The 27919-nt window shown below is 44.1% G+C and overlaps 1 protein-coding gene across 1 annotated transcript in view; it reads right to left on the bottom strand.

The window, feature by feature from the left end:
- CCHR2.PART1H18orf21 (chromosome chr2.part1 C18orf21 homolog) overlaps window positions 1-27919 on the bottom strand; it is a 329037-nt gene that overhangs the window by 146269 nt on the left and 154849 nt on the right. The window contains exon 3 of the mRNA XM_044063004.1: window positions 15835-16028. Within this exon, the coding sequence (XP_043918939.1) occupies window positions 15835-16028 (194 nt within the window). The remainder of the gene's footprint in view (window positions 1-15834; window positions 16029-27919) is intronic.

Here is a 27919-nt window from a genome sequence, read left to right as displayed (position 1 = left end):
CTGATGCATTCTAGCAACAGTCTAAGAAAATGAGAAACCCCCACAGGGAGAATCAGAAGCTGAGCACTCTTCAGAGTCTGAATCAGAAATCTAAGGACAAAACTCCAAATCTATCCCTGTGTCTTCCTGTTCATATTCAGAAAGATGAATCGCTTCAGAAAAGAGGCATCCTTCTTTCTTTTACCAGGAACTACTCTACAAGAAAGATCAAAAGCCAGTCCCAGATGAAATATGAGGAGGATTAGATACATGCTTGATTTTTTTTGTTTCTTTTTGAAATGAAAAATGGGGTAAACTGTGTCATTAACAGCAACGGCTGCTTCCCCAGGGTTGGCACAGCATTCTGACACAACAGGGAAACCTTCCCTTTCCCTCTGCCAGCACCAACAAGAGTGGTTCTCCCTTGCCCACTGAGGGGACTCACAACAGTCACAGAGGATGTGGCTAACTCCGCACTGCATAGTGGCTGTAGGTGCTACACAAGAGGGATCCAGAGGTAAAAGATGAGCGGACTGAGGTACAACAAATGCCCACAGCAGAGTCACCCACTTGCGGCAGATGTAAATTGTTAGCCTTCTAGGGTGGCAAAGGCAGTTTGTTTAACTTTTTCTTTTTTTGGCTAGAAAAAGGACCAGCCATGACACCAACAATCTATTAAATGGTCATGTCAAAAATGGTGCCTCTTAGGGAAAACAAACCGCAAATGCTGGTAAAACTACCAGTCTACAAAAGTTATTTTTTTGACAGAAAAAAAAACACAGTAAAAAGCACTTTCAAACATCATACCAAAAAATGAACATATGTTACCAGTTAGTCTTCACTACTTTTTAACTGACAGAAAAAAATGAGGATTACAGTCTCGAAACAGACAGACAGAATACAACACTTATAGCTTTAAAGTAACTTCCCCAAAAAGGATAGTAATAAAACATTAGTAAAAAAAGAAAATGGAAGTTTCCCCCCAAAAGGGAACTTATCTGCCCAGCAAAGGATAGAACAAGCTGACCAACTATCCTCAATAGCCTCAGAGGAGCATATTGTTTGGCGGCAGGAAAGCTCTGAAGGGCTTTGCACCCAAAATTGTCTTTTAGTCAGATCACCTTGAGCTGTATGATAGTTCGGACACATGGAAGGTGCCCTGATGCTTTGGAAGCTGGCCGGCTGTTCTATCCTTGGCAGGATATAACCCATATAGCTAAGGCTACTGCAGCAGTGATCAATATGAAGAACATGCATCTTCCAGTCCTTGTTGAAGGATATGTTCAAGGTGATCACTGCTGCTCTGTCACTTGGATCAATGATTAGCACTTATCGACTCAGAAAAAAACAATTTCCAAGGGAGGAGCCAAGACAGTGGGAGCATCACCTTCCTGCACTGAAGCACCAGGAATTATCCTCTTGAAAAACTTGAACACAAATGTAGACACCCACATGGTGCTGAGGATAGTCTTGTTGGTACAGATTCCATCTTCAAGGAAAAAGAGCCAGACAGCCCTGACATGGGAGCTCCGGAGCACTAGCTGTCTGTTTACCTACATTACACAGTGAAGTTCATGACACCGAGAACAGAACTGAAGTCTTTACCAAAGATAGCACTGAGGACTCAACATGGAAGGCCCAGTGCTGAGACACATGCTTCCAAAAGGACAGGGTTGATTGTGTCAGATAAAAAGTTGACACTGATCAATCTAATTCAGTTGATACCAAAAGTACAGTAGTGTACCTACCATAAATGTAGATGTTCGAGTGTATTCACTGTTGCAGTCATTACTCTTGGGTTATCCTGCTGGCAGGCTACCCTCAGTCGGCCAGAATTCCAAAGTCTAGGTCCGGTGTCAGTTGCTGTTGCCTCTTCCCTGACGTCAGTGTGCCAGGGGTATAAAAGATGCAGCCGACGCCATTTTCTTCAGTTTTTCTTGCCTCAGATGTCAGGTGCCCCCAAATTGGTAGGCTGAGAAATATGCCAATAAAAATGCATACACAAAAATAACATTTCCTTCATCTACAAGCAAATACACCAAATAGGTTGTATAGGATAAAGAAGTGCAGATAAGTCCCAGCAAAGAAAATGGGGATGGTGGGTGGGTAACCTGGACTGCAACAGTGAATACACTAGAACATCTACATTTATGGTAGGTACACAACTGTACTATGTTCATCGTGTTTCACTGTTGCAGTCATTACTCTTGGGTTGAATCCCAAAGCTGAGGATGGGTGGCTGGGCTAAATAGGATTAGGAGAGGCTATGAGGCCCTGCAGAACTGCAGTGGCAAAGCCTGCTCTGGACTTAGAGTAAAGAGGTAAGTGGTAGTGCTTTGTGAAAGTGTGCACTGAACTCCAAGTTGCAGCCTCTAAGATATCTTTGGTTGGTACTCCTCTGAGGAAGGCTGCTGAAGTGGCTGCTGTTCTTGTGGAATGAGGCCTAATGCCCTTAGGCACTGATTTGCCATGTTGAAAATAGCAGAAACGGATGCAATGGCCTATCCATTTAGAAATAGTCTGTTTTGAGATAGGCTTTCCTTGTGATCCTGCAGCATATGACACTAAAAGTTGCTCAGTCTTTCTGAAAGCTTTAGTTCTGTCCAAGTAGAAGTGTAACTGTCTGTGTATGTCCAAAGAATGCAGAATTTTCTCACCCTTGTTCTGTGGATTTGGATAAAAGGTAGGCAAGTGAATGGTTTGGTTGAGGGCCACACTGGACACTAACTTGTCCTCAGAGAAACCCTGTCTGGATGAAAAATGATAAAAGGTTCCACAACCATGAGTGCTTGTAACTCCGAGACTCGTCTTGCAGAGGTTATTGCTAGGAGCAGAGCTGTTTTCCAGGATAAGAATTTTATATCTGCTGTTGATGCTGGCTCGAAAGGAGGCAGTGTGAGTTTTTCCAAAACATAATTGAGGTCCCAGGCCGGAATTGGTGCTCTCCTTGGAGGCCTAATGTTTTTGGCCCCTCTGAGGTACTGCCTTATTAAAGGATGAGAAAAGATAGGTGGTTCCATATTGTAATGGGCTGAAATGGCAGAGGCATGTATCTTAATTGATGAGAAAGAAAGGCCTTTGTTCAGCATCTCAGATATTGTAAAATCTGAGGGATATTTGGTGCACACGTGTCAATACCTTGTTCCTGGTTCCAAGCACAGAATCTCTTCCATCTTTCTGCATAAGATTTTCTGGTACTGGGCCTCCTGGCCTCCAAGATAACATCCATAACAGCTTTTGAAAGAGGAGTGTTCTGAATGGCTACATTATCCGCCATGCTGCCAGATTTAAGGTCCTGAGTTGGCTGTGCAGGATCTGATTGTTTTGTTGGGTCAGCAAGTGAGAAGTTTGAGGCAATATCCATGCTGGGCCTTTAGGATTGAGTACCAGTGCTGGCGTGGCCAGTCTGTATCAATATCATTTTTGGCTTCTCTTGTCTGACCTTTAGGAGTACCCTGGGAAGGAGAGGCAGTGGAGGAAAGGCATATACTGTCAGATTTTTCCAGCTGAAGGATAGGGCGTCCAATTTCCATGCTTGCTTGTGATAAATCCTTGTGCAAAATCTCTGCAATTAGCAGTTGTGAGGGGAGGCAAATAGATCTATGTCTGAGCATCCCCATTTCCTTGTTATCATGCTGAAGACTTGTGGATCCAGTTTCCATTTGTGGGGCTCCATGAAGTTTCTGCTTAGTTCGTCTGCCAGAGTATTTGTTTTTCCTGGCAGAAATTGTGCTTGCAGGTGAACCTGAAAAGCCAATGCTGTGTCCCATAAGGTCATTCCTTGTCTGCAGAGGAGGTAGGAATGTGTACCTCCCTGCTTGTTTATGTACCACATGACCGTAGTATTGTCTGTCTTTATCAGTAGCTGTCTTGGATGAAGCAGGTCCTTGAAAGCTGTCAGGGCATTTTGAACAGCTAGCATCTCTTTTTGATTGATGTGAAGATGCATCTGGTTTGCAGGCCATGTGCCTGGAATACATTTTCCTGCCATATGGGCCCCCCAGGCATAATCTGATGCATCTGTTGTCAGTGTCTGTCTGGCTGTGGGTAAACTGAATGGAAGACCCTTGTTGTGGTGACAGGCTTCTTCCCACCATCGTAACTCCTGCTGCAGGCAGGGAATGAGTGCAATAACTGTCTCCAGGCTGTGGCAATGCTGAGTCCAAACACTTTTTAGATACCATTGTAGTTTCCTCATATGCAGTCTGGCATATGGAATTAGTAGAATGCAGGATGCCATGAAACCAAAGGCCTGCAGGATTTTCCTTGCAGATAAGTGGGTTTTTGTTGCCAATTTCTTGAAGTAAGAAGTCAGTTGCTTTTGTTTGTCTGGAGTGAGATAAGCCATCTGGGCAGTTGTATTTAAGCTTGCACCCAGGAATATTATCTTGAGAGGGCACTAGTTTTGATTTCTTTTCGTTTACTGTGTACCCTAGGCCAATTAGTAATCTTTTTACAAATGCCAGATGCTTTAGAAGAATGTCTTTGTTTTCTGCTTGAATTAGGCAGTCGTCCAAGTAGGGATATATTTGAATTCCTCTTTGCCTGCAAAACGCAATTACTGGTGCCAGGCATTTTGTGAAGACTCTGGGCACAGTAGACAAGCCAAAGGGCAGTGCAGAAAATTGGTAATGCATTGAGCCAGCTATGAATCTGAGGTATCTTTTGCAAGATTGTCTGATTGGGACATGCAGGTATGCCTCTTTTAGGTCCAAAGTTACGAGCCAAGCCTTCTTGCCCAGCATGGGCAGTAGCTGCTGTAGAGTCAACATCTTGAAATTTGGAACTTCCAGAAACGTATTTAGTATAGACAGGTCCAATACTGGTCTCCAGATTTTGTCCTTTCTGGGTACTAGGAAAAGTCTGGAGTAAAATCCTTGTCCCTGCTCTTGTAATGGTACTTGCTGAATGGCCCTCATGTCCATGAGGGCTGTAATTTGTTTCTGGGTCTCTGCCCATTGATTGTGTGGCAGGTCTGGTATATCTTTTGACCTTGGTAGTGTGTGAAAATGGAACCTTCGGACTGTAGCCTTCGGACAATATGTTCAGGACCTATTTGTCTTGGGTAACCATTTGGCAATTTGATGAAAAAAATGCTAGTTTTCCCCCTAAGGGGGCTGCCAAAAGAAAAGTGCTTGGATCTGGCAGAGGAAAGTCACTGGGACTGTTTCCTGTAAAGTTGTGATTTGTCTTCTCCGCTTTTGGAGGTAAGAGCACCCCATTGTTTAGGCATGTATGAGCCTTGGGGCTGAGATCTGCCTCTGGGATGCCTGTATCTGCCTCTTTGTGGTCTGTCTGACACTAGAAAGGACCAATTTTTAGAAGGCCAGTTCCTGCTAAACCTGGGTGGCTGTACCTGTAAGAAATCCTTGACTGTCTGCATGGATTTTGCTTTATCCTCCATTTTTTTCAACACCTCTTTGCTTTAGTACCAAAGTATCATGCTGTAATGATGCATCTAATAATTTTGCTTTAACATGATCAGGCAGATTCTGTTCCTTTAACCAAGCATGCAGTCTAATAACAGAACTTGTAACAGCAGCCCTGCAAGAGGCCTCCTCCAGTGAATCATAACCACATTGCAAAGTATGCTTTCCCACTTGTTCAGCTGCATGCAATAAATCCTGCAATTCCTTGTTCTCTGAACATTCTGTATTTGTCAACAATTTCTGTTTAAGCAGTGACATCAAATATTGCTGATATTTAAGCATATGAAACTGACAATTTAAAGCAATTACAGCCAAGGTAGCAGAAGTGTAGACTTTTTCCTCCCATCTGTCTAGAGCCCTAGAATCCCTATCAGAGGGGACAGGTTTTTTTGCAGTGGAAGCTTTAACCCCTTTGGGACCCTGAGATATAGTTTCTGGGTCAGCAGCGGGGTTTTTATATAGGAATTTATGAGAATCTGGGACCCTGTAGTATCTGTCTGGCTTAGTAGGTGCAGGGGGTAAAGAGTCAGGGGACAGGCCGGACTCTGAAAAGACATCATCTACAATGTCTAGAACAGGTGGAATAGCAAGGGGTCTGTGCTGAGGAAGTAGCAGAAAGTCCCTGAGCCTTTTCTTAGATTCAGAATAATCTTGGCTCTCCCAGTGGAAATGCTCCCTCATGGTATGCAAGGTTTCCCCAAAAGAATAATCCTCAGGAGGAGAGGCTGATGGAATGGATTCTTCAGCATCAGAATCCTCATAGGGAAGCATGGAATAATCCTGTTCAGGAGAGGAATCAGAGGAAATAGAAACCTGATCAGAAGAATCATACTCTGTCTCTTGCCTAGCTAGGCCTGTTATCAGGAGGGGGATGGAAGTCCCTGATCAAAGTAATTAGGTCTTCGGCCATTTTGAGCATCTGTTTTTTTAGGCATGGAAGTCTGAGTAGGAGAATGCTGTACTTGTTTCTTTGTCTTTAGAGCTGCTTTAGTCTTTGTCTTTGAAGCTGAAGATGGCTTAATATATAGTTGTGTAGGTCTGAAGACACCCTCAGAAGCCGATGCCTGCTCAGGGGCTCCAGACCCATCTGAGGGAATGATTTCTGAGTGCCCAATACCTTGAGCATCCAGAGGCCCAGTCGGCTCTACGTGGGAGTCGGAAGCGGCCTGTGGCTCTGAGGTAGCGGGCGCCAGTGGCTGCGAAAGCGCCTCACTGAGAACCGGCGACTGGCCTAGCAGAGGCCTCGTTGTCGGTTTTGGACCTCGGATGCCTATCCTTTTCCTTGTCCTTGCGTTTTTTGTAAACTCCGGTTGTCGGCTGTTCCGACGGCATTATATAATTAAATCTTTGGCCAAAGTAATGAAATGCAAAATCGAACCGACGCTTAATAGTGCGTTGGATAAATCTAGCACAAAACCGACAGCTAGCAACGTTGTGATCAGGGCCTAGGCAAGGAATACAGTAACAGTGAAAATCCTTATGAGGTATTTGCTTCCCACAAGAAATACAATTGTTAACTTTTTCTGACATAGATCTGCTGCATGAAAAAAGTTTTTCCAACAGGGTACTTAGCTTTAATGAAGACTTCAGTTCTGAAATTCAGATTTGAAAATCTCAGGAGACGGCCGACCGGCACTTGCAAACTGCTTTTGCTTCGGGCACCGCGCGGCAAGAAAGACTGAAGAAAATGGCGTCGGCTGCATCTTTTATACCCCTGGCGCACTGACGTCAGGGAAGAGGCGACAGCAACCGACGCCGGACCTAGACTTTGGAATTCTGGCCGACTGAGGGTAGCCTGCCAGCAGGATAACCCAAGAGTAATGACTGCAACAGTGAAACACGATGAACATCTGGATATGTTAAGCCGGTCTTCAAATACAAAAGCAAATGTACCAGGACATGTGCCTGGAAGCAACAGCAGTTACTAGAGGGGGATGCCGTCGATGTTTATTTCAGCCTTGACAAATGCCCTCATCATAATGTCCCAATCAACAGCAACAACACTTCCGGTAAACCTGTAGACATAAAAAAATACAAGGATTAGGGAGGTCCTTGGGCAAGAATGCTGGAGAGTTTCCCCTCCAAGGACCTGCTTTTGGAGGTTCCTTCTAGACAACCTAGCAGGATTAAGTATCAATTTGGTGTCAGTGGACCAATGGATTAGGATTAACTGACTCCATAAAGACTGCAGCTAAGGCCAAGTGGAAAGTGGTAGGTTTTGAACTTTGGAAGAGTCAGGAAAGGGGGTCCTAACTTTTTCCTCTTCTCCATTTCTCTCTCCATATCATCTTCCTTTTCTTTTTTCATTCCCATTTCTCTTTTTTCAGCTCCATTCCCCAGAGTCAGTAGGAAGAAGGCCTTTATGTATAGATTTATTATTTTACTTTTTTCCTTACAGCAGGAAATGTGGCCCGAAGGCTTTCCAAATCTCACAGGATGCTTACAAGTGAATTGGCCCCAGGCATATGACACAAAGGAGGTATGTGTGTCCCAGGGTGGAATCTTGGGCCCACATTTCACAAATATTTTAAAGCACAAATTTTATTTTTTCACTGCGGTGGTGGTGCTGCAGTAGCATTGTCGCCTCACAATTAGACGTTGCCCGTTCGATTCTCAGTTAGAGCGTCTTCTGTGTGTCGACATGTGTGAATGGGCGTTCCTTTGTTGAAGGTTGTGCGTTTGGCCCGGCAAGCCAGCTCATAAAAATCTACTGCCAATCATTAGCGGACCGGAGTTCCGCTGTGGCAACCCCTAACTGGGAAAAGCCGAAAGACACAAACAAACTGCCATCGTGGAAAAAAACAAGCACCAATAATAACTTAAGCAACAGTAATAACTGGAATAAACAACACAAAGATAGCTTCAACAATTGTCTAACAACTGGAATAAACAACACTAAAATAGCTTCAACAATTAACTATAGCCAAAAGGATAAATCTGCTACTGAGAAGGTAACAAAAACAGGCAGGGAAATTCCTGTTGCTAACAAAATATCAGAATGTGGGCCTTGGCATAGACATAAGACAGGGAGGAGGGCTACAGTGTAAATATACATACATTAGAATTTTTTTTTTAGATTGGACAAAAGAAAAGGTAATTAGAAATGAATACTGACTGAATGAGTGCCAGGAATAAGAATGAACAACTGCACTTCATCTCTTGAAGATCGGAGCAGTGAATGACCACTGCTGATGTGGAAGAATGCAAATGAGATTTGAGGGGGTAGTGAGACCCATATGCTTTACAGAAGAAGGAAGGAACATGATTGCTGAAGAAAGTTCTGTAGCAGAAAAAAAACTTCCAGCTCGGATCAGCTACAAAGACAGATTACTCATAATTCAAAAAAGATAAAAGGATCACTACAAAATCAAAAGACTTCAAAACTGGCAGCTACACCCATACATACAGAACAGAATACAAAGTCTACAATGGCAAACTTCTCTGTGTTCTCTCTCTGGAATCTACAGTATACTAAAATGCATAATTCAAAACAGTAATATTTTAGACTGTTACTTTATTTCTCCGCTTCTTCATGAAATAAAGTAACAGTTTACTACAGCTGCTAAAATATTTTGGTAACTTTGAGTACCTTCATATAAACCTTGTTAAAATACAGGGCAAACATGAAGTCAATAATAAATTAGTTCCAAACTTTTCTCTGGTAGTATCACTTGCCTAGTGGCACCTTTCTCAGTATTTTTTTAACCAAGTAAAAGGACTGTGGCCATTACAACAGGCAGACATGACAGCTTTTCCAATTACTCTGCTACTTAAATAGGAACTAATGTTTCTTCAAAAGCTGAAAAATGTCAAAAAAATACTTCCAAACACAAAAACAGTTCTATAAGTATTACTTATTTATTCATGGAAATTATTTACCAGTGTAGCACACTGGTCAGATAAATCCATTTGCAGGTCAGCCTGGGTTACACAGTACAAAAATAAGAAGTTATGTACTCACCATAACGTTCCATCTGAGTAGATAAACTTCATTTGTCAGCAACCTATGGGTATTGGATCCGAGCCGGCAGTTTTCAACAGCTTAGATCCGAGCTCCTAGCTCCTCCCCCTACCCATAAACCCCTGCCAACCCTGACTGACCTCAGATCAAGTTTGCCCCCAAAGCAGCAACTGCTAAAGATTGATCAATTTCAAAGACCATCTCTGAAGACAACAAATGTGAACAATCAAAGGTCAGGGGGAAGGGGGGGGTGGGGGACGGTTGCTGTCAAATGAAGTTTATCTACTCAGATGGAACGTTATGGTGAGTACATAACTTCTTAATCTGAAGTAGCTAACTTCATTTGTGCAGCAACCTATGGGACAGAGTCCCCAGCTACCTGAACCTTGGGCGGCCATCATGGAAGGATGTTCCGGAGCACTGCAGAGCCAAAGGATGCTCTCCCTCTGGAGATAATATCCAGCTTATAATGGCTGATAAAGGTATGAGATGAGGCCCAAGTGGCAGCTGAACAAATATCATCTAAGGATACCCTGGATCTAAAGGCAGCAGAGGTAGACATAGATCGGGAAGAGTGGGCACGGACTCCCTGAGGTGCGGGCCTACCAGAACTTTCATAAGCCAAAAGAATACACTGCGAGATCCATCGAGACAGTGTGACTTTAGATACCGATTTACCCAAATTCATTTTGGCAAAGGAGACGAACAACTGGTCGGATTGCCTATGACCAGATGTCCTGTGAATATAAAATCGAAGTTGTCTATGCACATCCAAAAGGTGTAGTTTGTATTCCCCTTTGTTCTGATAATTGGGAAAGAAAACTGGCAGGTTAATGGACTGATTGATATTTGACTCGGAAGCAACCTTAGGGAGAAAAGAGAGACTGGTCCTGAGGTAAACTCTATCCTTGTGGAAGGTTAGATACGGGGGTTTCACACAAAGGGCTTGAATTTCAGAAACTCTTCTAGCCGAGGTGATGGCGATGAGAAAGGCCGTCTTCCAAGACAAATACTTGAGATCCACTGAAGCTGCAGGCTCAAAGGGGGAAGCTGTCAAGGCCTGAAGCACTAACGTCAAATCCCACGGAGGTACTACTTCCTTTACCGGAGGTCTGAGCAGGAAGGTGCCCTTCAGAAAGGTCTTGCACAGTTTTGAAGTGATCAAGGGACGCAGATCATGTCCGACATGGTAGTGAGAGATAATTGCTAGTTGAACCTTGACGGTGGAACATCTAGCCCCCTGGTGAAACAGTCCTGATAAGAAGTCTAACACAGCAGGTAAGGGAGCTGTGAAGGGATCCAAGTTTTGACGTTCTGCCCAAATAGAGAAACGTTTCCATTTGCTATTGTAAATCTTCCTAGTAGAAGGCTTGTGGGCTGCTACTAGAATAGCTTTGACTGGGGAAGAGATGCCGGGAGTTCTAGCTACGAGTGGAACTGGAGCAGCCAAGCTGTGAGCTTGAGACTGACCAGGTTCGGGATTGGGAGACACAGAGGGTGGGAAATCAGATCCGAGAGGGGATCTAGAATCGAAGGAGGATTCACCAGATGAGACCAAAGGTAAGGAAACCAGGTTTGACGAGGCCAGAATGGGGCAATGAGGATAATCCTGCTCCCCAACCGACTGGCTTTCTGTATAAACTTTAGCATCAGGGGGAGAGGTGGATAAGCATAAAGCAGACCGGGAGGCCAAGCATGCACCAGAGTGTCTCTCGGGGATTCCCCGACTTGGGGAATTAAAGCAAAATAGCTGTTGCATTTGGTGTTTGAAGGAGAGGCGAAAAGATCGCAACAGGGCTGCCCCCACTTGGCAAAAATCTGATTCGCTACATGCGGATTGAAAGAGCACTTGTAAGGGGAAAGGATGGTGCGACTGAGTCTGCCCACCAGGATGTTGGACCGTCCCGGAACGTGCGTTGCAATGAGAAAACGGTTGGTGGAGATCACCCATTCCCACACTCTCATGGCCTCTCGACAGAGTGGGTAAGACCTGGTTCCCCCTTGTTTGTTGATGTACCAGACAACCGACATGTTGCCCATCTGGATCATAATCGTCCCTACAGGAAGAAGGTCATGAAGTGCTTGCAACGCTAACAGCACTGCCATCATCTTTAGGACATTATGCAAAGAGGTCTCCGTGTTGTTCCACGTGCCTTGGACAGTCCTGCCCGAAGAGTGCCCCCCCCCACCCGAGGCGAGAGGCGTCCGTGGTCACCGTGGCAAGGGGAGGGGCCATAGAGAAGAGGCGTCCTGTGTGGAAGTCCGGAGATTGCAGCCACCATACGAGAGCCCTCTTGCAAGCCCTGCTGAGGGGAATGGGATGACTCAGAGGGTAGTGATGAAAAGACCACTGGACTGCAAGACCCTCATGTTAAGACGTGCCATTGGCAATAAGTTGATTGCCGCTGCCATTGAGCCTAGAGCCCTCAGGACCAATTCTGCAGGAGGAGCTGAAGATAGAAGGATGGCCCGCACATGAAGCCTCAGGGTTTGAAGTCGTTCTGGGGTTAAGAAGGTTACAAGACTGATTGTGTTTAACCTGGCCCCGATAAAATCGATGACCTGAGTCGGGGTGAGAGAAAATTTGTCCATATTTATTGTGATCCCTAGCCAGGGAGCAAGGCGAAGAAAATAGTTCCTGGCTGTGCAGAGTAGATGCCTTGTCGGGGCGGTCAGGAGCCAGTCATCCAGGTACGGAAAAACCTGAATTCCCTGAAGCCTCAGGTGGGCCGCTATCACTAACACTTTGGTGAACACCCTGGGGGCTGAGATGAGACCAAAGGGGAGAGCCCTGAATTGGTAATGACTGGCTCCTAGCCGGAAGCGGAGAAACCTCCTGGATCGTCTGTCCATGAGAATGTGGTAGTACGCATCTTTGATGTTTATAGAGCACATCCAATCATTCTCCCGTAATAGGGGGAGAATGGATTGAAGAGTGACCATCTGGAACTTCTCTTTGGTTACTGACAGGTTCAAGAGGGAGAGATCGAGGATTGGCCTTAAGTCCCCCGTCTTTTTTGGCACCAAAACGAACCTGGAGTAATAACCCAATCCGAGCTGGTCTGGGGGGATGTGTTGGATGGCTCTTTTTTCTAGGAGCTGCTGAATTTCCGCAGCTGCGGCCTCCCTCTGATCGGGAGGGACATCGGGGAAGTGCTTGGGGAAGAGAGGGGAGTAAGAGAAGGGAATCTGGTAACCTCTGGATATGATGCGAAGCACCCAGTGGTCTGCTGTGATGGACTCCCAAGCTGCCAGGTGCCTCGAGAAATGTCCCCTGACTGCCTCCAGAGTGGAGCAATCGGGCAACCTCTCAGGGCTGCTGCGTGGGCCGATCAGAGAAGGGTTCTCTGGACCCAAAGTTCTTCGGGCCCCCTCTGCCTCTAGGGCGGCATCCTCCCTGTCCTCCTCTGCCGCAGAAGGACTGGGGATCCGGAGCGGACTGGGACTGTTGCGACTTCCGGAACCACATCTTCTTCTGTCCCTTTTGGTTCCTGGAGAAGGACCTCTGGGGAGCAGAGAAGCGGACTCTGATAGCAGACAACGTCTTCCCGTCCTTTTCGCTCTGGACCAAGGTGTCGCAAACGGTCTTCCCAAATAGCGTAGAACCATCAAAAGGGGCATTTGCGAAAGACGCCTTAAAGGGTTCCGCGAAATCACAATGCCGGAGCCACCCAAATAGCGTAGAACCATCAAAAGGGGCATTTGCGAAAGACGCCTTAAAGGGTTCCGCAAAATCACAATGCCGGAGCCAGGCCTGACGCCTCATGACGAGGCCTGCTCCGCTGGCTCTAGCAGCTCCCTCCGTGGCATGGGATAGTAGCTGCATAGAGGTATTGGAAATGGACCTAAGAGTGGCCATACGGGTGGAGTACAGCTGTCTGTCCTCCGCCGACATGGACTCTGGGGGCGACGCAGCGTATTCCTTAATGAGATCCCGCTGCAGTCGAATAACGTGTGCCATATAGTTCAGAGACCTAACCGAGAAGGACGCTGAACTAAACACCCACTTCCCTAAGCGGTCCAGTGATCGGGACTCCTTGCCCGGGGGTGGACAGAGGGGCTCTCTCGAGCTAGTTCCCTCTTAGTGGCCACCGCCACCAACATGGCATCTACCGGGGGACCCTTGCTCCAATGGGGCCTATCCGCAGGGGGACTGAGGATCCTGTCAGGGCACTTCGGGACTGGCTCCACAGTGTCCGGCTCCTTCCACACCCTGGTGGTAATCAGGTCCACCAGGGGGTCGGCCGGAGGGGACACCCAAGAGGTAGAAGGGCCTGCTTCAAATGCCTCCAGGAACACGGACTCGTCCGAGGTCGGCTTTGGGGCAGACCACCCGCCTCTGATCCTGAGCATTTCCATGATGTCTCCAAAGGAGACATCTTTGGGGGGTGACCTTGGGGAGCCTTCCCCTTCCTCCAAATCCGTGTCTTCAGTCAAGGACTCAGGGGAGTCCACGTGCCTCCTCTTGCACTTCTGCTTGTGGGGGATCTCCTCAGGGGGGCTGTCCAAGTAGGCCTCACCAGCAACATCCTGTTCCAAGGGAACGACCTGGGACATTGAAGCAGGCTGTCCCTGCGGCCGGGTGATGGAAGTCGGACCTAACAGAGAAGGAGTGCGGGGTGGAGCCGTGGCAAGGACCGGGGGCCTGGAAGTAGTCGACAGAGCCCTCTCCACCACGTCGAATGCAGAGGGAGAGCCGCTGTCTCTGGGATCCGAGAGCAGACCCTCACTCGGATCAGACAGGCGGTCCGGGGCCGGCGCCAAAGCGATTGGATCCGACGGACCAGTATGCTCTGACCTGGACGGCGCCGAAGGCATACTGAAACCCTTGGATCCGAAGCTCAGCCCTCGGCTCCAAGAGCTAGGATCCGACAAAAACGGACCCGACAGGCTCGAGGGAAGCGTCGGCGCCGAAGTACCCGAGACTGTCGGCGCTGACCCACCCCCGGTTCCAAGGCTGCCCAGTTCCGAAGGCTCCGAACCCGGGAAGCGGGACGGAGAAGGAGCTATCGGGGCAAAGAAAGGGGTCGAGCTCCTCCCCGGAGGGGGGAGGCAGGAGCACTCCCATCTGCAGTTGGGCCTGGAGGAACCTTCGCATCATCCGGTCCAAATCCGCATCGGAAAGGCTGCGAGTGGAACTCGATGAGGCCACCGAGGCGGGTCGGGAGTGCCGCCTCGATGACCTTGAAGGAGATCGGGTCTCCTCCTCCACAGGACCCAGTGAAAAACAGGGAGACCGGATCAGAGAGGGAGGAGACCGCTAGCTGGGGGGGCCAATGCGGAGGCCTCGGCCCTCCGCTTGTGGTGCTTCTCCCTCCTTTTGTCTTTCCTGGCCTCCCTCTCCTCCGGGCCTACAGCGGGAGGTTGAGTCCCGGCTGGGGGGAGAGAGGCAGGAGTGGCCGCCGCCGAAGCCGCGGTGGAAGCCACAGTAGGACCGGAGGCCGAAGCCAAATCTGGGGGCAAGAGACCCGCCAGGATCAGCTTGGATCTCCGGTCCTTAAGTGCCCTGGTGTTGCACGCCGCACAGATGGAACACCCAGAGGAAAGGTGTCCAACCCCAAGGCACAGAACACACCGAGTGTGGCTATCAGCCTGTGAAAGCTTATTGCCACACTCGGTGCATTTGGAGAAGATTGGCTTTGGGGCCTCAGACATTTTAATCTAAGGAGGACACACTCGTTAGGCCCCAACACACGCACACAGACCCTGACGAACCAGCGAGGGAGAGGGAGGGAAAATTATAACTAAAGTAAGAGTTAAAAACTAGGGTTTACAGATCAAAGGGATCTAAACACACAACACTCACACTAAAGAGATAGAAAAGGAATAAGTTTTTCTGTTTTTCTCACAAACCAAACGACCAAGCCTGGAGCCCGAAAACCCAGCTGCTGACGACAAGCGCGGCAAACTAGATCTGAGGTCAGTCAGGGTTGGCAGGGGTTTATGGCTAGAGGGAGGAGCTCGGATCTAAGCTGTTGAAAACTGCTGGGTCGGATCCAATACCCATAGGTTGCTGCACAAATGAAGTTAGCTACTTCGGACGAACTAATACAACAGTAAATTTAAAATTGTAGGCAGCATGCATTTACATAGCAATGCTGGCATCAGTACATCAATGAAATGCAGTTAAACTACATTAGTGTAGAAAGTACTACAGCACAGCACAGTGGTGTAGCAGGCAAGTTTCTAAGTGCAATGGTGTACCCAAGCATAGCCATTGTAGAACAAATGGAATTTCCAAAGTGAGAAGGTTGTTAGCCACACAGCACCCATGGGACATCCAATACTTCCCTACAGCACCCACCTTGTCAGCCATTATTAATTATGTACTAAACTTTTGCTCACTACCACCTAACTATCAGGCAAAGCTGTTCAGCAGTATTTTTCTCTAGTGTTTTTATTTCAGGCTTTACACACGATTCTCCTTCACAAATACACCGATTGCGACTGTACGATATGTCTTACCAGTACACTTCTGGAATTTTTGTATTTTCTAATTATTTTCTGCTGTTTGCAGTTCATTTTCCTGTTTTTCTCTTGATTAAGAAGTCGACATACACGTGGAGTTAACTTCATTTTGGGTTTAAGACGCACTCTGTGATTCCCTGGTAGCAGGTACTGGAAACAGTAAGGGCATACTCCTTCTAGCCTCCTCTCTTCTGTAAATGAAAAAGGGACACATTACACTAATTTAAAATTCTTACACTTGAGACCAGATTTATTCTATTAAAAAAGATACTGATCTTGTAAATCAACAAAGTACTGACTTAACTATCTGCAATACAGACTGCACCAATAAATGATTTTTAAAAACATTACATTTCATATAATACAATAATTCACAACAGATCAGATAATTACCAGACGGCTTAAACTGCTGTACAAAGTAAACCCATGTAGTTTGTGTAAATGGGAAATTCATCAGACTTCTACAAACAGATTATCCAACTGCAGTAACTATTGTCAAAAAATAATGGTGCACATTTTACAGTTAATAAAGAGGATATTCACAATTTATAATCCTGCTCCAGATAGGCACAATCCTGGTCTATTTTCTTGTTAATAAATGTACCAATGAATGATTTTTAAAAACATTACATTTCATATAGTACAATAATTCACAACAGATCAGATAATTACCAGACAGCTTAAACTGCTGTACAAAGTAAACCCATGTAGTTTGTGTAAATGGGAAATTCATCAGACTTCTACAAACAGATTATCCAACTGCAGTAACCATTGTCAAAAAATAATGGTGCACATGTTACAGTTAATAAAGAGGATATTCACAATTTATAATCCTGCTCCAGATAGGCACAGTCTTGGTCTATTTTCTTATTAATTCTGAAGATTTTTTTTTTTGGTTTAGATTTGATAAAAATAAATTGATTTTATTAGTATTAGAAAGTCACCTCTTATAAATGTATCAAAACTTTATTAAGAGATATTTTTCCACTTAATATCCTCTTCTCTAACAGACTTGTACCAGGTCCACTAGATGTCATCAGTGGTTCATAGTGTTTACTAGGCTAACAACCACAAGGGCCTTTTTAAGCCTAGCCATGCATCAAAAATCTCTGACAAGTTCTGATAAGTGTAAGCAGCGGCATGAGAGATGAACCATTTACAGGCTGCCTGGGTCCATTAGAGAGAGAGAGAGAGAGATGCCAAACCAGGGAAGAATTTCCTGTTCCCCATCCAACTGTCCAATTTACAAATGAATTGGGTTAGGAAGGCGCTCTGCTTCACATGGATGGGGAACCTGTTCCAGAAAAGGGGTAGTCTCTGGAATACGTACCTGTCTCTCTGCCTCTCCAACAGGTCCTGTTTACATCACAGTCAGGATTTAAGTCTTTAGAATGGGTAATTCTGGTGCCATTTGTTTTGCAGATATGCAAGAGATCCATCAGACTGTGGTCTGACAATGCCTTGTATGCAAAACATAGGTCTTTACTCAACAGTCTCTAGGAAACGGAATAAAGGGATAAGGCCTTGAGGTTGTCTGAATAGGACATGTTACTTATGCCCTGTATTCTTTTAGTGAGAAACCTCTGTGGAAATTCCAGTTGATGGATGTGCCTGGTTAGGTACATATCAAAGGGGGCATTGTACTCAATGATGGGTCTGATGAATGCCGTATAAACAGTGGAACAATGACATCCTTGGAATTACATGCCAAGCCTTTATTTACAAGTTAAACATATAATGGTTTTATCACTACTGTAGACCCATGATGGTGAAAGGCTAGATTACTGTCTGTGTGTGTCCCCAGGTCCCTGACTACAGAGTCAGCTGTTAGGGGTGTGTTGTCAATATGATAGTTACCAGGGGTGGAGGACTTCCTGAAAGATACTATTGTGCATTTCTTGGCATTTAGTTTTAGTCCATAGTTCTGACACTAGTTATTTGTCTGTAAGTCCTTCCTGGAGAACATTTGCGTTGGTGGGGGATTCAATGACAGCTTCTAATTTGCAATCATCTGCAAATTTAGTCAGATAGAGGACATTGACATTTGCCTTGATTTCGGAGAAGTAAATGCCAAAAAGCAGCGGTTCTGGGACTGATCCCTGAGGGACTTGGCTTGTGACTGGCCTCTTTGTAGTGGCGAACTTCCCACTTCTAACTTTCTGGGTGCTGTCTGTTCTGGCTATGCACTGGGTGACATAAGGTTTTGTATCTAGCCTGTTGAGTTGGTCAGAAATGCCAGAGTGGGGTACTGTGTCAAATGCCTTCGCCAAGTCAAGGCAGGCAGTGTGAACAATTTTGCCCACATCCACTGTTTTGGCGAGCTTCTCAAAGAAGTCCACGAGGCTCGGAAGGCATGACTTGGCCTTGACAAAACCAAACTGGCTTGAGTCCAGTGTCTGGAGGTTTCCTATGTGATTACTGATCATTTCCATGATAATTCTTTCCATAGCTTGCATACAAGACTAGTGAGGCTTATGGGTTTCCAGGGTCTGTAGATGGCCCACCTTTGTGCAGGGGAATCTGTTGCTATTCTCCATTCAGGAGGCAAGAAGCCTATTTGGAAGCTACAGTTCAACAGTAATTCCAGACGGCCTGACATGTTTTGTTTCATGCTGTTCATAAGGCATTCTGGGATATTGTGTTGGTCCTCTGATGACCTTAGAGAGAGTATTAATGACCTGTTCCCTAGTGATAGCAGGGGGAGTTATAGTTGACGGTATTTCCTGAGGGAAAGTCGTGGGGGACAGAGGAGGAAAAGTTGGAGCTGAATTTGTCAGCCATTAGGTTTGCTATACCTTCTGGCTCAGTACAGGTGACCCCATTAACAATGAGCTCTGCATACAATTGTGTATTGCCTTTGAGGTTGCGAACATAGCTAAGGAATGCTTTGTGGTTGTCTTTGGCCTGAGAGGCCAAGTTTACCTCAGATTTGACTTTCGAAGACTATTTGTCCTCCAGGTTGTTTGCTTAGTTTGCTAAGACGGCTTTTATCCTGCTGGGTGCTGCACCTTCTAATTTGCCATGATTTTCTTCCTTCTGTTACAGAGCCTATTGATACTGTAATTCCACCAGAGTGGGTGTTTTTTGAGTTAGTTCTATATTTCTTCCTTGAGGGTACAGCTTCATCTATGCAGCTATTAACATGCTTATATAGGGCTTCTGTGAACAGTTCCACATAGCAGTATTCTCAGGGTTTATGGGGCCTTGAAAATTTTGTCAAGTTATCACTTAATAGAAGACAGCTAGCCTTAGAGTAATTCCTGAATATTCCAGTGTTAGTAGAGTTCTAGGTTGTATTTTTACTTCAGAAGGAGACCATTTTGTGGTCTGACCTTACCAGAGAAGACACTACACTAGGGAGTGTGCAGCACTATCCCATATTAGTGAGGAGCAGATCCAGTATGGTTGCACCCCTGGTTGGTACACTAACAATCTGGTCCAGGGAGTTTGTGTTTATAAAATCCAGAAATCTCTATGCCTGCACGTTTGGTGTTGTATACAATTCCCAGTTAATAGTGGGGTAACTAAAGTTGCCCATGTATTTGATAATTGGTTAGATGGTGAGTGTTTCCAATAAGTTTAAATACATGTTATGGGTTTCCTGGGTCATAGAGAGGGACCACTAACTGGTAAGAAATAGGTGCAGGATTTTGTCTAAGGTGGTTTGAACATGGAAAAGCTCAAGTGCATTATCCTGTTTGACCAGTCTGGAGGTATCAGATACAAAAAAGTTCTTACAAACAACAAACTCAATCACCAGAAGTCACTGCTTGTATAGAACATACTGGTTACCACACAAAATTACCATGCTTTATTTTGTCAAACAAATAAAATCAGTGACAAGGAATTTCTTTTATAACAAAAGTAGAAAAACACTACACACGTGCTTTCGTCCATTAAATGAACTTCATCAGATACCTTTCCCCATTAATACAAAATTTAAATACCCATTAAGAGCTGTCCGATAGGTTACTGCAGACACACTCACTTACCAAGTCATTCCTTTAACTCTCTAAAAGTGAAAACATCCAACAGTTCGTTCAATTTCAACCAATTTTCCTTGTAAAATTATTAAAATTATTACAAAACCTTCCTAACTGATCTTTATCAATGGCCAGTTCTTACATAAAATCCATTTCAAGAGTGGGGTACTGTGTCAAATGCCTTCGCCAAGTCAAGGCAGGCAGTGTGAACAATTTTGCCCACATCCACTGTTTTGGCGAGCTTCTCAAAGAAGTCCACGAGGCTCGGAAGGCATGACTTGGCCTTGACAAAACCAAACTGGCTTGAGTCCAGTGTCTGGAGGTTTCCTATGTGATTACTGATCATTTCCATGATAATTCTTTCCATAGCTTGCATACAAGACTAGTGAGGCTTATGGGTTTCCAGGGTCTGTAGATGGCCCACCTTTGTGCAGGGGAATCTGTTGCTATTCTCCATTCAGGAGGCAAGAAGCCTATTTGGAAGCTACAGTTCAACAGTAATTCCAGACGGCCTGACATGTTTTGTTTCATGCTGTTCATAAGGCATTCTGGGATATTGTGTTGGTCCTCTGATGACCTTAGAGAGAGCATTAATGACCTGTTCCCTAGTGATAGCAGGGGGAGTTATAGTTGACGGTATTTCCTGAGGGAAAGTCGTGGGGGACAGAGGAGGAAAAGTTGGAGCTGAATTTGTCAGCCATTAGGTTTGCTATACCTTCTGGCTCAGTACAGGTGACCCCATTAACAATGAGCTCTGCATACAATTGTGTATTGCCTTTGAGGTTGCGAACATAGCTAAGGAATGCTTTGTGGTTGTCTTTGGCCTGAGAGGCCAAGTTTACCTCAGATTTGACTTTCGAAGACTATTTGTCCTCCAGGTTGTTTGCTTAGTTTGCTAAGATGGCTTTTATCCTGCTGGGTGCTGCACCTTCTAATTTGCATGATTTTCTTCCTTCTGTTATTGATAACTGTAATTCCACCAGAGTGGGTGTTTTTTGAGTTAGTTCTATATTTCTCCCTTGAGGGTACAGCTTCATCTATGCAGCTATTAACATGCTTATATAGGGCTTCTGTGAACAGTTCCACATAGCAGTATTCTCAGGATTTATGGGGCCTTGAAAATTTTGTCAAGTTATCACTTAATAGAAGACAGCTAGCCTTAGAGTAGTTCCTGAATATTCCAGTGTTAGTAGAGTTCTAGGTTGTATTTTTACTTCAGAAGGAGACCATTTTGTGGTCTGACCTTACCAGAGAAGACACTACACTAAGGAGTGTGCAGCACTATCCCATATTAGTGAGGAGCAGATCCAGTATGGTTGCACCCCTGGTTGGTACACTAACAATCTGGTCCAGGGAGTTTGTGTTTATAAAATCCAGAAATCTCTATGCCTGCACGTTTGGTGTTGTATACAATTCCCAGTTAATAGTGGGGTAACTAAAGTTGCCCATGTATTTGATAATTGGTTAGATGGTGAGTGTTTCCAATAAGTTTAAATACATGTTATGGGTTTCCTGGGTCATAGAGAGGGACCACTAACTGGTAAGAAATAGGTGCAGGATTTTGTCTAAGGTGGTTTGAACATGGAAAAGCTCAAGTGCATTATCCTGTTTGACCAGTCTGGAGGTATCAGATACAAAAAAGTTCTTACAAACAACAAACTCAATCACCAGAAGTCACTGCTTGTATAGAACATACTGGTTACCACACAAAATTACCATGCTTTATTTTGTCAAACAAATAAAATCAGTGACAAGGAATTTCTTTTATAACAAAAGTAGAAAAACACTACACACGTGCTTTCGTCCAATAAATGAACTTCATCAGATACCTTTCCCCATTAATACAAAATTTAAATACCCATTAAGAGCTGTCCGATAGGTTACTGCAGACACACTCACTTACCAAGTCATTCCTTTAACTCTCTAAAAGTGAAAACATCCAACAGTACGTTCAATTTCAACCAATTTTCCTTGTAAAATTATTAAAATTATTACAAAACCTTCCTAACTGATCTTTATCAATGGCCAGTTCTTACATAAAATCCATTTCAATGTTCCTTGTTCATTATGAAAATGTCTGAATGTTTCTAATCATTTTTAAACTTTGATCCATTCTCCAATTTAAAGTTATTTTGTTGTATCAAACCCTGTTCCTGGGAACCTTTGTTCAAGACAGGTTTAAAATAACCCCTCCCTCATTTTATACTGATCTCTTGTACTAGTTCTTGCAATAATTCTCTGGGATATCCCCTTTTCTTAAACATGTCATCTAAATGGGAACATTCTTCAAAAAAGTCCTGTTCGAGTGAAACCATTCTAGATACCCTCACCAGTTGCTCCTTAACCACTGAACGTTTCTGGGGTAAGGGGTGCAAACTAGTGAAGTGTACAAAACTGTTGGAATATGTCTTCTGTTTATCTTTGATATGTACCTTTCATTTATTCTATCTTTAATTAGAGGTACAGCCAAACAGAATATTTTTCTGTATCCATTTCATATGTAAATGCTAAAAAAAAAAATTGTTGTATTACCTATGTAGTCAATTAATTCATCAATTTCACCTTTATGCCCTTTCCAAATGATAAAAATACCATCCCAAAACTGGGCGTATAATCAAAAATTACTTTTAAATTTACTCTTAAATAAGAACTTTTGCTCCCAAAATGCCATTACTATATTCGCAAAAACTGCTCCACATGGGGTGACCATGGCCACATCACTTTTTGGGAAGTAATACTTCCCCCATCAAAAAGCATATAATTATTGCCCAATACTAACTCCAATAATTCCTTATATAAAAGTTTATATCTACCTGTGGAACTTTTTTCAAACTCAAAAAATCAGTAATCCATTTTATCCCCATGCCCTGGGGAATAGCTATCAACAGTTAGTAAAATGTCCTCAGAATTGTATTTCAAACCATTAATCAATGTTAAGAAATTCCAGTAGTCTCTACATATTTGTACCTCATCAACCAGAAATGGCTTAAGTTTAATATCTAAATATTTTGCACACACCAAAGTGATGGAATTATGTCCATCAACTATGAGACATATGGGTGGTTCCTCTATACTCTTGTGCAATTTAGGAACCTCATACAAAACTAGTATGACTGGTGCAGACATGTTCAAAAAGTTGTATACATCCAACCCAATGCATTTATCAATAAATAAATCATTTAGTTGCTGATAAATTCTAAGATACACCCCCATTCATCTCATTTTTAGATACTGACTGGTAAGCTGGCGTATCCCAGATTTTTTCATCCTATTATAATCAAATTTATTTATTATTTATTTGCACTTTGTTTACTGGGAAAGTCCACTGGGCCATTCAGAGTCCATTTTCAGTGGATACCCAGGGAGAAAAGCTCCACAATAAACATAACATTACATTACTGGTACTCATTCGGAAATAAATTCAACAAAACGTAACACTCAAAATACAAGTTAGCATACGGATAGCAACAAACAAGAAATACACCGATGACTACCAGCCAGCCCCCTTTATTTGGCTTCATAAACTGAATTTGTTGCATTTTAATATAAGTGTATTCTGTCCCTGAAATTTGATATTACAATTAAAGCTCTTTTACTTAATACCCATATTTTCAAACAATTCCTTAAAATCTAATTCACATGCATTCTGAAAAGCTTGCAAAGCTGGATGGGGCTGGGTTGTATGTACGTCTTACTCTGCATTAATCCTCATGTGAATAAAAAGATCATTCCTCACCAAAAATTACTTTGAAATTTAACCTTCTTAAAAACATTCTAAAAATCAATAATTGTCTGCACAGGGTCATTTTTACAAGTTGGTACAAAAGTCATCCCCTTTAGCAAAATATCTGCCACAGTGGAGTCAATGTGGGTATTTGAATAATTACACACTTTAAAGTCCCCCCATTACTCAATACAATGTTACAAGGTTTGGAAATTTGTCCTAGTTTGTCCATAAGACACAGTCCTGCTGTGTGTGTTCATTCAATACCTCTGATTTTGGCTGGCCTCTCTGCAATTGGTTCCAATATGGGAGCCCTTCCCCCTGTGGTAACTGTCTGGTTCCTGAATGTGGGTGTATAAAAATCCTGTACTAATGGTTGGCCTTGTCAAAAGGATTGGTTGCGTCTTCCCTTCAGCCTTTCAGATTTCCTTAAAGGTGGGAATTCATCCGGGTTCATTCGATTTCCTAAATCCTTGAGCATATTCGAATTAGCCCCAGAGTTGTTACTAGGATTGTTGTTACCCCCTCTTGTATGTTGCTATTGTGTATAATTAGTTCATCACTCACAACTCCATTATTGCCCCATACCTGTGAGGAGGGAGGCTTAGGATAAGCTTTCCCATTAGCATAATCAGTACTGTTCCTTTGTAATTTCTTTATTTTAGTTATTTTAATTTCGCCCACATGCTGTTCTATGCTGGTATGAATACGTAAATGTTCAAATTTGAACTATTCATACTGCGCATCCACTTCAATATTATTTTCCACGTTGGCCAGATTATTCCCTAGTTTATCTATAATTACTGAATTATGCTTCATTAAAAGTTCCAAAAACACCATCCCATGCCTATCAAAAAGTTTAATGAGGCCATGATGCAAAGGTGAATTCTCCACCAGATACATTGGGTAACTCCATAATCTCAAGCCCTTTGGTACAAGTTTCTTCCTGATACATTCCCTAAAATAGGAGTTTTCCAATAGGATTTTTTTATATTTTAACAATTTAGAATCCAATTTGCCCATTTTATCATTAATATTATTAGTTGGCAAGACATTTTCCATACTGAATTCAAAACCCACCTGTAACCAATCATTTAGAGCCAGAACATCCCCTTGAGAAAGGTGATACCTTACCAGACGGTCATTACACTCATTCTGCAGTACTGTTGTAGGTACCATTAGAAGGGCCAGTTTGCTGTCCTACTTTTGTTACACAGTTAATACAATTATAGGATGTATTCGCTCCTGAATCAAGTCCCATATAGTTGAACCAATTTAGTGCAGAAGTGTTAACTGGCTGAAAATACGTCTGCAGTATCAGTTCCGATATTCCCAACTGTTGAGGGTTTCCAACTGTAGTATTATTCTGTGTTAACTTATCCACTCGCTGAGTCAATTGCTGGATTAGGAGGGTGAGGTTTCCTACAGACCTATTTAGGTCTTCCCCTCCAAACTGTGTCAACAGCGAAGGCAAACCAGTTTGGTTTCTGCGGCCATGGTGTATAAAAAGAAAACAAACCAATACAAAAAAGTGCTTACGCGACAAACTGAATCACCAGAAGTCATGACTCAGAGACAATACTGGTTATTATACAAAATTCACTGGTAATAAGGTTGATACTGTGGTAACTGGAAAAACTATAACGACAGGCTCAGAAATAAACCATTCCAACGTCAAGCAAAAACTTTATTAAAGAAAAGCTTTCAGGTAACAACCCTTTCTTAATGCTAATACCATTATACAGAATAATCACCATTTAAATAAGAGCCAACATGTATCACATGACCACAGCCAGCATATCACTGACACTACATTAATTTTTTTTTTTAAATACATTAAATATTTTGTTGTTGCATTCTTACTAAAACAGGTTTCATACTTACAGTATTGTTAAGAACATTTTCAAATACTGCACACAATCTAATAATCCATTCATACTCTAGTTTCAAGAAAATTATTTAACTCTCCCCCCCGGTTCCTTTCACTACTATGTCTATTACCCTAAACCTAAAGTAATGGTCCTCACCCTTGCTCATTATGTATCTACTTAGAGCATTCTTGTCATTTCTCCTTCTTGTATCCGAATTGTGCTCAATAATTAGCTCCCTCATCCTTCTGGTGGTTTTCCCCACATAAAATGAAAAACATTTTACGTAGGTGGCGAGGTACACCACATAGCTGGCATTACAATTGGCTGTGAGGGAAAAAGTGCAGTTGTGTACACTTAACATAAATGTACATGTTCGAGTGTATTCACTGTTGCAGTCATCACACTTGGGTTATCTGCCTGCAGGTAACCCTCAGTCGTCCCGAATACCAGAGACTTAGTATTTCTGCGCCGGATGCTGTCGCTCCAGGACTGACGTCAGGTCGTCAGGGGTATAAAAACAGGCAGCCAACGTCATTACATCAGTTTTTCTTGCCCCAAATTTCAGGAGCCTCCCCAAATAGGGAGCTAGGTTATGGTGGGGCAAAACACCACCAGTAAAAAGTAAATACCAATACCAATACCCCAGAAGGGGTTAGTAATAGCCATAGCTAGGAGAGAGAGAGAGAGAGAGAAAACCAGGGGGCTGGAGGGAGGGAAACCAAGACTGCAACAGTGAACACACTCGAACATCTACATTTACTATGTTCTTCGTGTTTCACTGTTGCAGTCATCACACTTGGGTGGATTCCCAAAGCTGAAGAAGGGTGAAGGCAGTCAAGAAGTGTTCGGGCTGGCTAGTATGCCTTGCAAGACTGCTGTAGCAAATCCTGCCCTGGATTTGGAAAAGATAGACAGGTGGTAATGCTTGGTGAAGGTGTGGACAGAACTCCAGGTAGCAGCCTCCAGGATGTCCCTAGTAGGGACTCCCCTGAGAAACGCTGCAGAGGTAGATGTTGCCCTAGTGGAATGTGTTGTGACCCCCTGAGGGGTTGGTTTCCCATGGTGCTTGTAGCAGAAATGGATGCAGTGTGCTATCCATTTGGAAATAGTTTAATAGCCTTGCTCTCTGCCCCTGTTGCAAAGCTGACTAGTAGCTGGTCAGATTTTCTGAAGGGCTTAGTCCTATCAAGGTAGACTCTGAGCTGTCTGTGCACGTCCAAGGAGTGCAGAATCCTTTCCCCTTTATTTGGAGGATCAGGGAAGAAGGTTGGCAAATGGATGGATTTACTGAGAGCCACACTGGACACCACTTTAGGAATAAAGGAAGGGTTAGTCATGAGAGAAACCCTGTCAGCATGGAAAATAATGAAGGGTTCCACAGACATCAGTGTTTGTAGCTCAGACACTCTTCTAGCTGAAGTGAATGGCTAGAAGCAAGGCTGTTTTCCAAGAGGGGAATTTTAACTCTGCTGATGCAGCAGGTTCAAAGGGGGGAAGCATGAGCTTTTCCAGTACAAAGTTAAGGTCCCAAGCAGGGGTGGGTGCTCTCCTTGGTGGCCTTAAGTTGGTTGCCCCTCTCTGGAACTGTTTGATAAGAGGGTGCGAGAAGACAGGTGTCTTAATGTTATAATGAGCAGAAATGGCTGAGGCATGTATCTTAATGGAGGAGAAGGACAGGCCTTTGTGGAGTAGATCTGCCAAGTAATCCAGGATAAGAGGCAGACAGAGGGCAGTATTGTGTCCTCTCCTTTAGACTGAATCCATGAGCAGAACCTTTTCCACTTATCAGCATAGGATCTTCTTGCACTGGGTCTTCTGGCTTCAAGAATGACATCCAGCACCTGTTGGCTTAAGGTCGCTGGAGGAGAATTCAAGGAATAAGCCAGGCTGCAAGATTTAGGGTTTGCAGTTGTGGATGCAGAATCTGTCCCTCCTGCTGAGAGAGGAGGGTTGGATTCTGGTATAGGTGCCAGGGTGGCACCGATAGGCTGCTCAAGAGTGGGTACCAATGCTGGCGTGGCCAGTCTGGGTCAATCAGAATTGTCCTTGGTCTGCCCTGTTTTATCTTGAGTAATACTCTTGAAAGGAGGGGCAGAGGGGGAAAGGCATAGATTGAGAGATTCACCCACTGAAAGGACAGGGCACTCACTTTCCAGGCCCTACTGTGAGGATTCCTGGTGCAGAATTTGCTGAGATGCTGGTTGTAGGGGAGGCAAAGAGATCCACCTCTGGGGACCCCATTTCTGGATCAGGAGGTTGAAGGTGCTGTGCTCCAATTGCCACTTGTGTGGGTCTAGGAGATTTCTGCTTAAGTCATCTGCCAGTAAGTTTTGTTTACCTGGCAGGAACTGAGCTTGCAGATGGACTTGAATGGCCAAGGCCGTGTTCCACAGGGTCATGGCTAGCCTGCAGAGTGGGTAGGAATGGGTTCCCCCCTGCTTGCTGATGTACTACATAACTGTGGTGTTGTCTGTTTTTATTAGCAGTTGTCTTGGAAGGATTAG

The sequence above is a fragment of the Protopterus annectens genome, chromosome 2.part1 (genome assembly GCF_019279795.1).
Source record: "Protopterus annectens isolate FY-2018-M chromosome 2.part1, PAN1.0, whole genome shotgun sequence".
NCBI lineage: Eukaryota > Metazoa > Chordata > Ceratodontiformes > Protopteridae > Protopterus > Protopterus annectens.
Note: the sequence above shows the minus strand (reverse complement) of the source record. Positions and strands in the feature narration are given on the sequence as shown.